Genomic DNA, 10,372 nt, shown 5'->3' with positions numbered 1-10,372 from the left:
CTTGATAAATAAGGTGAGATCTTCTTCTTAATATTTGAAATTATATCTAATTTGTGTGTGTGTGTGTGTGTTTGCTTTTAAATTTATATTTAAAAGTACTGTGAATTTTAAAAACAATCGTTTATATTTAGCAAACCTTACTTTTGAACTGTTGTGTAAATATAAATTACTAAAATAGATATAATATTAAATAAAATTTGTTTACATATTTATAAATTTTGTATATAAAATATTTGTTTATTGTGTATTTATAATAATTGATAACTAAAATAAAGTTTTTGTTTTATTATTTTAATATAATTGGTAATAATAATAACTCTTTAATTTAATAATTTTATTTTCTAATTAAATAAGGATAATTTTTTATTTTTATAATATATGTGCAGACATATATCAAATTGAAATTAAGTACAAAATTGATTCTTAAAATTAGATTTTAAAAATCTACTACTTTCTTTCTTTACAGAATCTGTTTGTAAAATAGAGTGATTTTACCAATTTTTTTAAATACCAAAAATAAAATTAACTTTTAACTTTTTAAAATTACATTTGAGTCTCTAAAAAATAATTCCTAACGAGATGTTGCATCATAATAAGTTATTTGAGCAGTATCTTGACAGATTGTAAATTAAGTATGGATTTACAGGTTCCTAGCAAAATATCTATAATGAATCATATTATGAGCTATCTAACTAACGCTCCACCATAACAGATGGTTGAATCATAATAAAGTTATTTAACTAACATTTAAGTAGTGTTTGTTTTTTTGTCTGAAATCTAAATGAGTTTGAATTTTTCTAAAGTCTGAATAAGTCTGAATACAAAAACTTGAATGACATGTTTATTTTTCTTTTTATAATATATGAATATAAGTAGCATCTTGTTTGTTTTTATAATAAAAAAAATCTTAAACTTAGTTGTTTGACATTTATATCCTTGTAAATTAAAAAAAAAAGAGGATTAGATTTTATAATTTAGAAAATAAATTATTTTACAGAAATATTTTTAGAATATAATATTTGCTTGTCATTATGATATTTTTCTATTCAAATAAAAGTCACAAAAGTTTACATTTTCTATTCAGATGTAAATATCTGAAAATCAAATAGAAATTCCAAAAACCAAACAAGCAAATTTTAGAAAAGGTCTGAAATTAATAAAATTTCAGATTCCAGATATTTAACAAACAACTTCTTAGACATATTATAGGTTAATTAGGGTTCCGAACATTTTGAGAAAATGTTTGAGTAACATTATGATTGAGCTATCTAAATTTAATAGAACCATCCTTGTATGAGTATCTCATAACAGTAGCTAGGGCTGGGCAAAATCGGGTTCGGATCAACTCGATCGGATTTCGGGTTGATCGGATCGAACAAAAACTCATCCGAATTCAACCCGAATTGACAACCCGACCCGATTGGATAAAAAAATCAGGTTTAATTCGGTTCGGATCGGGTTCGGTTAACAATTCCTAATCAATGATTTAACATATGTTATATAATCTATTACACATTACAACTGTTCGTATTTGAACTAAACTCAAAACAAAAATTCGGGCTGCCGCTTGTGGATTTCGAATGGAACTTGGAGGAGAAACTCGGTGATGAAGTGTGTGGAGGCGCGGAGACAGCAGATCGGTAGGTGGTAGCAGCAGATCTAGTTGCGGTCCTCGCGGAGCAGTAGATCGACTGGTGGTTGGCGTCGGCGGTGATTGTGGCAAGCATGTGTTGGCTGCGGCTGTGTGTGTGTGTGTGTGTGTGTTTCTACTTGGCGTTGGCGGTGTTGAGTGTTGACTTGAGGGTGGGGCAGTGACCCATGAGGCGTGAGGGAGGGGAGCAAAGGTTGGTGTGTGCTGTGTGGTCTCTCGTTGAGGCTTGAGGGGGAGGCCGTGAGGCGTGAGGGAGGGGAGTGAGGCTGCTGGGTGCGTTGAGTGTGTGGTCTATTGTTTTTGTGCCTCTATCTCTACTGGTTTTGTGCCTCCATCTTTATGATGTGTGCCGTATACGTGTGTGGTGTGTGAGGCTGTGTAGCGTGTGGTCTGTTGCCCTGTGCTCTGTGGCGTCACTGGTGCTTGACTGCTTGTTGCTGGATGCATGTGTGCTGTAATCAGTGAGGGTTGTTTACTTTCTTCTTTAAGCCAACCCGTTCGGGTTGTCGGATTGGATCGGATTTCACCCGATCCGATTATGATTCGATCGGGTTGGCAACATTTCATCTGATCGGGTATTATGATCAATCCGATCCGATCCGAACTCAATTTATTTCGAATCGGATCGGGTCGGATCGGTTATTTTGCCCACCCCTAACAGTAGCCATGATCGTAGAATAGAAATTAAAAAAAAATAAATAAAAGTACGTGGAGAGAGCAAAATGTGAGAGTGCGCGGAAAACAAAAAGGGAATATGGCTCACGCAGTCCGTTGGAGTCAAAATACAAAGAAAGAAACCATTGAAAAGAAAAAAAAGACCATAAGATTACCGTTTTAACCCTTTCATTTTTCCCCACTTCCAATCTTCCTTCTATCATCCTTCACTCACTCTCCTCTTTTGTTCTCACAAATCATCCACCTCCTGTTCATGGCATCTTCTGCGTAACTCACTGCGTAAGTCACAAATCCAATCACTCTCCTCCTTTCTACTTGTAGCAACATACATACATGCATGTATTAGCCGTATATGTTGTTTACGCATCAGAGGAATACAGATGGAAAAAAAAAAAAGGAACTACTGGGTTTCAGTCATTTGGGTTTTTATTGATAATGTTTTTGTTCTCTTAGTTTTATTGATGATGGGACGAGATTCAAAGATTTAAGCTTAATTTTTTCTTTTGATTTGTGGGTTTCTTATTAAAACTTGAGTTATTGTATGTTCTGTTGATTTTGTGCCATTTTTTTTTCATTTTTTGAACTGGTTTGGTGATTAATTGCTGATTTTGATGGATAAATGTTTGATTTATTGTTTAAACTTTTCATTGTGCAGTGGCAGCTTTCAGAGTTTGTGCTTGATCTGATATGGGTTCTCGCACTTGGGTTAATTATAATATGTTTAGTCCTCTGTTAAGTCAACCTATTGATGAGGGGTTTCTATTATAAGCTTCTGGGCGTGCTTAAATTTTACATTGAGCTCTTAAAACGGGGATGGTTAAATGTTAGGGTTTTGTCAGATATCTGGGGTTGGCGTGAATTTCGGTAATTGAGTTTCTTAATGTTGAAGTTGGCATGGTGAACAGTATAGGATTTTATCGTGTATATGGGTTTGGCTTGAATTTGCGCAATTGATTTGGAATTTCTCACCCCCCTCAAACTTGTGATTTATTGAGCATGTTGGAGAAAGAGGATGACCTGGGTAATCCTAGGGGTAGTTGCCAGCTTCCTGGCTCTCGGAAGATGTTTTGGCGATCAGCCTCATGGTCGTCCTCTCGTACTGCCTCTCAAAACCCCGAAACTGAAGAGAGAGATCTAGCTGATCCGAGTGGTAGCAATATTGTAAACAGTAATGGGCGCCGGTTTCCTGTCCCATTAACTCCACGTTCCCAACAGAATTCAAAGGCACGTTCTTGTTTGCCACCCTTGCAGCCATTATCTATTGCACGTCGGAGCTTAGATGAGTGGCCAAAGGCGAGTTCTGATGATGTTGGTGAGTGGCATCAGCCCCCCACTCCAAGTGGGAACAAGAGCGGTGAGAGACTGAAACTTGATTTATCATCTATTCAGAGAAACTCAGATAAGAATGGTGGGCTGGTGAAGAGGGATAAGATTGCTTTCTTTGATAAAGAATGTTCGAAGGTAGCAGAACATATATATCTTGGAGGGGATGCTGTCGCTAGGGACAGGGATATATTGAAACAGCACGGGATTACCCATATTTTGAACTGTGTGGGCTTTGTATGTCCTGAGTATTTTAAAGCTGATTTTGTCTACAGAACACTGTGGTTGCAGGATAGTCCGTCTGAGGATATCACCAGCATTTTGTATGATGTTTTTGATTATTTTGAAGATGTGAGAGAAAAAGGTGGAAGGGTTTTTGTTCATTGTTGTCAGGGCGTGTCACGGTCCACATCATTGGTAATTGCATATCTAATGTGGAGAGAAGGGCAGAGTTTTGATGATGCTTTTCAATATGTAAAGGCAGCTAGAGGCATTGCTGACCCAAATATGGGTTTTGCTTGCCAGCTGTTACAGTGCCAAAAAAGAGTTCATGCATTCCCCCTTAGCCCCAGTTCATTGTTGAGGATGTACAGGATTGCCCCACACTCCCCATATGATCCTCTGCACCTAGTCCCAAAAATGTTGAATGATCCTACACCATTGGCTCTGGATTCTAGAGGTGCGTTTATTGTTCATATACCCGCTGCAATATATATTTGGATCGGTAAGCATTGTGAGTCTATCATGGAAAGGGATGCTAGAGGAGCCGTTTGTCAACTTGTGCGGTATGAGAGAGCACAAGGACGTATTGTCATCATCAAGGAAGGGGAGGAACCAGGTTATTTTTGGGATGCTTTCTCAAACTTTTTACCTTTGATGGATAAGTCTCGAAATGGAGTGGAGATTAGGGAATCAACTATTAAGATGGTGCCTGGTGAGAGGAAAGTGAACTCATATGATGTTGATTATGAAATTTTCCGCAAAGCTATTATGGGAGGTTTTGTTCCTCCATTTTCATCTTCAGAGAATGAGCACGAAACTCATCTTCCTGCCAGAGAAAGTAGTTGGAGTGCTCTAAGGCGTAAGTTTGCCTCAGGTGATATGAAGGAGTTTGTCTCAGTGCCCAAAATATCTCTATGTCGAGTTTATTCTGAATCTATGATGTTAGTACATTCGTCATCACCGTCATCATCAACATCTTCATTGTTATCTTCGTCTTCTTCTCCCCCTTATCTCTCCCCAGATTCAGTCTGTTCTGATTCAAGTACTAGTTCAAAGTGTTCCTCAGAATCCTCTATGGATTCTCCTTCAGCAGCATCTTGTTCTCTTCCAGTGTCTTCAACTTTGTCTATTTTTTCTAACCTGTCTCTTCATTCATTTAAAAACTCTAGTGAAGATAACAAACCAGAAACTTGTGGTTCTCAGCCTCCTTTGTCACCTGTTAAAAGAATTTCACCATCCCTTGCAGAGCGTAGAGGTAGCTTGTCAAAGTCTTTGAAGCTGCCAGTGATGACTAGTAATGTAAGGGCAAACAGTAGCCTAGATCTTTTGGCCAGTCAAGAAGATGTTGCAAGCAGAAGTGACAATACGTATACTTTGTGTAATTCTGATAGTATAGATATTGTTTTTAAGAGCAAGAGTGCTATTAGAAATGGAGAGGAAGATGCAACTCAAATGTGCAAACTGAAGATATCTCCAAGTAGTGTAGATACTGCTGAATTGTGTCATAAAGTATCCTCCTCTGCAAACAATTGTGTTGATTCTGGGAGAAATTATTCTTGGAGAGAAGGCCTTAAAGCCAATAGGCTGGATGAAAGTGTTCCAGATCATTGTAATCAAATGCAACCTTTGATATATCGCTGGCCCACTTTTGAAAGGGTTGGAAAATTTGACTCGAGTGCTTTGAATTCTAAATCTGCTTTTGCAATTTTTTCTCCTAGTAGAGACTCAGGGAAGAGTGCAGCTAGGGTTCTTTATTTCTGGGTCGGAAGATCTTTCTGTCATGGTGAAAGCCCGATTCAGTTAGACAACAACAAAGAGTTAGGGAATATAGAAGGTAGTGACCAGAATCAATTTGGTTATGACATTCTGACTAGGATGGGTTTGCCGAAGGACACCCCAATAAAGGTATGGAGTCTACATTTCAAGTATTTACTGTTTTGTGTTGTGTATAAGATTAATTCATCTTGCTTTATTTGTTACTTCAGTTGATTATGTATGTTACATAACATACATTGAAGATAAATCGTAGATAAAGGTGGCAATTTTGTTCTATTCCATCATTGCTGTCTTGCTGTACTTCCCAACATGTTGCGTTGCGTCCCGTCAATAACAATGTTTATTTTCATGTTGCAATTTTGGAGTCAGTTTTCTGTTGATGGGGACGCCTCATTCAATATGGTTAAAGTTTGGCTCAAAAATAGTTTCATTTGCATGAAGCCATGCGTACCCGAAGTACTATAATAAGAAATGAACACTAAATAAGAAAACTGTAAAGGGTATAAAATGCTGAGGACTCTCATACTTTAGAGCTTGATGTTCCTTCTCTTCTGCCTACAGCCATCTGAGTAAATTATTTATGTATGCAATATTTTGGACTGTATTGATTATTTCTGAGGTGCTTTAGAGGAAACAAATGCAAATTTAAATGAGATGCTTTTCCATTAACAAGGAAAAATTATAAGGAGAATATATTCTGTTTCTCAGTGTCTTTTTATCTCCAACATGGTTGACTTTCTTTTTATCATCTCAATTCGTTCATTTTCACACTTTTTTTTTTTTTGGCTAAGAAACAAAAGATTAAATAAAACTATAAGAAATATGTACAAGGATTAGGAGGACTACAAATCCACAAAATAAGGACGAGAAGTCCCAAAATAAACAAAACACTTAGAAACTGCAAAGATAAAAATATCCCAAAACCCAAAAACACTAGCTCACTAAGAGTGCATCCCTGTTAAGATATAGAAGCTTCCCAATTTCACACTGTTTACATTCATCATTGAACATTTTAGTTTTGCCCCATCAGGGTTTCTGCACTTTTAGTAATCATACTTTGTTACTTTTTGCTCTGGCACCTATTATTGCTTATCAGTAAACATGAGCATGAGCTTCTTGCTTTACCTGTTCAGTTAAGGTATATAGATGTACATGGTATATGAGTTTACAAAATGGAAAAGAGTCGGAACGCTTGTTATTTTGTTGCTACTTTATATTTTCCTGTGATATTCTGTGTTATGTTCACTTGTGATAAGCTACCAGTACAAATGCTGATTAATTTTTGCAGTTTTATACTCCTGTTCTTAATGTGAGTGTTTAATGTTTGCTACTGAATAGATTATTAAAGAAGATGAAGAGCCAAGGGAGTTTCTTGCATTGTTAAGTACGCCGTAGCACCATGAAGTTCGAAGTAGATTCTTCAACCCATTGGCTTATACTTTTTCAATTTCTTCGGCTAGATAATTTTGCACAGCTCCTTAATTCTGCATCAAAATGAACTCCTCTGGGCAAAACACTGGTATGGAACCCCGTTTCTAATTGTTTATCTTATTAAATTTAGATGCTATTTCTGGGAGTCTAATAGGATGGTAATGAACATGATTCTCGTCTGACTATTGAGTAGTGAATGATCTTTTGCTGCATCCAAGGAATTAAGAAATTCCTGTTTTTGAGCAACTAGTATTTCTGAAAGAAGACGATGAACCTTCTGAGAGAAAGAGGAAATCATTTTAACGCTGCAGCAGGTTGCTAACTGAACTGAATAGATTTTGGTGAAAGATGGCTACTATACCTTTAGGCCAGTCAGGATTTAGTTATGATCCATTTCTATCAGAAAAGTTTTACCCTTTTAGAACAGTTTAACTTTTGATCTTAAATCATATTTTAGCAAGTGCAATCTGCCACCACCCAGGAGTAAAATAAGGAATTTTCTAAGATTTCAGCTATCACATGGTAACCCAAACAAAACACAATTGTTTGTCTTGATTGGGATGCTTCAAAGAACTGCCAAGAGGAAATGTGCTCAGATTTTTTACTTTTTAAGGAATCAATTTCAAACAATTTTAGGCATTACTTGTTTCCTTGATTCATTCTTCCTAGATGGATTTAATGTGTTAATGGCATGAATACATTTCTTTAATGGAACTCTTGTTCTTTCGTCAAAAAACCAATAAATTTGACTAGTCTATTTCTTATGATGTTTGCAGGTTTGCTTCCTTTGTGGCTATTCATCCGGTTGTACAGTAATGTAGCATCTTCGTAACCGACACAGCAAACATTCTTGTATATTTCCTTTATATGCATTTTTTTTTAAAATCCTTTTTCTCTAATTTACATTTGAAATTTACTTGTTTTTTTAATTATGAGGATATGCAGCTTAATCCTCTTCCCTTTCCCTTTCAATCTTTGCACATTGTTACTAGGCTTTTGTTTGGGACTGAGGTGGTGTAGTTGTTACTCCATTGGATGGGAGGTGGTGTAGTTGTTACTCCATTGGATGGGTGTTTATGAAAAAAGAAAATATCGCTTCCTAACCTAAAGTGGGTGTTTATTGGGGGGGCAAAAAAATTAATAATGAACTGTTGTTTTAAAATTAATATACAAACACGCTCTGAGCTATTATTCTTCAATTATTTCTCGATTTTATTACTCTCACTAATAATTAGAAGACCAAAAATTTCTCCCCTACAAAATTGTAAAAAGGCACTATCTGGACAAGTAATTTTATGTGAACTAGATAGTATAATTATTGTTCTCAAGAGCACTAGAAATGGAGTGTTTGTAAACGATCACCTTGCCTAGTGGAGCATCTATTGCCGAGTCATGTAACGTTACAAGAGCACTCTTACGTTAACAATTGTGATTAATCTGTAATAAATTTGACTTGAATGTTTTGAATTCTAACCGCAATTTTCTGAACCATTAGTAAAAGTAGGCACGTAATCATAACAAGTTTCAAGTTTGTAATATATGAATTATAATGGACAAAATAAGATTACCCATTAATGAAAAAAAATAATAATTTAAAAGATGGGAAATGATAAAATACGACTTATTGTTTTCATAAATTAATCATTTCCATACCCATACATTTCATAACTACTATGTTAACTCTCAGACGCTTGTGTATGTTTTGTTATTTTACCTCTAATACGGTAAAAACCAAAAATTTATCGATAACAATTTGTAAGAGTAAATTAGTAAAAGACAAAAAAAGTCGAACGTTAGCAAATTTTTTGAATCATTCGATTCTTGCTGCCCAAATGGCTCATAACCAAACCGACATATTTTGGTTCGGTTCTATTCAAACCGAACCGAATGCCATCTTAATAGATTATAGATAGTGTGTGTTCTTTTATCTTAACCATATATATATATATATATATATTGCTTCATTTATAATCAGTGAAATATTAAGCTCTATGGTCAACATTAGATACCTTCTGTTTGCCTTATTACTAACGTTTGTATATCATTAAATTGCTAATTGAATGAGGTAAGGTAAAAAGCCAAATTTTAGAATCTAAAACGACCGCTACATTTTCTTATGTTCAACTTTTTCGGTAGTTTTTTATGATCTTAAACTTCCCAAACAAAAGTAATTACTACCAGACTATGCATGGGCATTGGAAACACACAAAATTTTAGTTACAAGAGCTGCCAAAGTAACTAGGTATTTTAATTATTGTCTTTACGCATGGTCATTTAGAACAAATTAACTTAATCGCAAATCAAGGATTTTATTAGTTTCCAGTAAATGCACATGGGGAACCAACAAATTGGCATGCAGCTAGCTAATTGCCAACTTTTCCTTGGAATATTAAAGGTTGATCATCAGTTTTAGAACATGTCTATAAATATGGGAGATTGTCAATTTTCCCGCTACAGTAATTAATATATATCATTTCCCCTCTTACTGTTTTTATAATGGCCAAAAACCCCATGATAGCATAAATTTACAATATTACCCTTATTTTTAACTACTCTTTTATTTATATTTATTATAAATTAAATAAATTACATGAATAAAAACTAAATAAAAAATTAAGCATAAAAAACAAGAAATATATGTTTGATATGAAAAAAAATAATAATAAAATTTTTTTCTTGTACTTATTTATTTTGTGAAAATTTTCTTATAATAAATATATAAGAAAGTTATTATAAAATGATAAAAAAAATTATTATAAGAAAATTTGAATGACAAATAAAAATTTATTATAAGATAAATAATAAAATATTTTGCCTATACTTTTTACATTTAATTTTAAAATATTACAAAATGTTTATTATAAAAAATGTTCACAAAATAAATAATTACAAGAAAAAAATTTTATTATTAATTTTTTTCTCATATCAAAACATATATTTCTTGTTTTTAATATTTAATTTTTTTTATTTAGTTTATATTCATGTAATTTATTTAATTTATAATAAATATAAATAAAAAGAGTAGTTAAAAATAAGGGTAATATTGTAAACTTATGCTATCAAGGGGGTTTTTGGCCATTATAAAAACAACAAGGGGGGAAATGGTATATGTTGATTACTGTAGAGGGAAAATTGGCAATCCCCTTATAAATATACACGAAATATTAATTATTAGTGAACTTTACAAGCAATTTTAGGTTATGTTATCTACCACACACAAACTGCCACTAAGATACCCCTGCATCAACATTAAATTTGTTTGGTGGGGAAGCGGCTTGTCAAACATTAAGAACA

The 10,372-nt window shown here is 34.3% G+C and overlaps 1 protein-coding gene across 2 annotated transcripts; it reads left to right on the top strand.

The window, feature by feature from the left end:
• The first annotated feature begins 2,437 nt into the window (after positions 1-2,437).
• On the top strand, positions 2,438-8,050 carry LOC102622782 (protein-tyrosine-phosphatase MKP1). 2 transcript variants are annotated; one of them, XM_006485961.4, is made up of 4 exons: positions 2,438-2,605; positions 2,982-5,776; positions 6,986-7,166; positions 7,855-8,050. In XM_006485961.4, the coding sequence occupies exons 2-3, from the start codon at positions 3,323-3,325 to the stop codon at positions 7,040-7,042; spliced, it is 2,511 nt and encodes an 836-aa protein (XP_006486024.1). In that variant the 5' UTR covers positions 2,438-2,605; positions 2,982-3,322; the 3' UTR covers positions 7,043-7,166; positions 7,855-8,050. The 2 variants fall into 2 exon arrangements, with proteins under 2 accessions (XP_006486024.1, XP_052295578.1); XM_052439618.1 differs by having other exon boundaries at positions 2,454-2,609.
• Positions 8,051-10,372: the final 2,322 nt, after the last annotated feature.

This window comes from Citrus sinensis, chromosome 4, assembly GCF_022201045.2.
Source record: "Citrus sinensis cultivar Valencia sweet orange chromosome 4, DVS_A1.0, whole genome shotgun sequence".
NCBI classification, from domain to species: domain Eukaryota; kingdom Viridiplantae; phylum Streptophyta; class Magnoliopsida; order Sapindales; family Rutaceae; genus Citrus; species Citrus sinensis.
The sequence above is the reverse complement of the archived record's forward strand: the minus strand, read 5'-3'. Positions and strand labels throughout refer to the sequence as shown.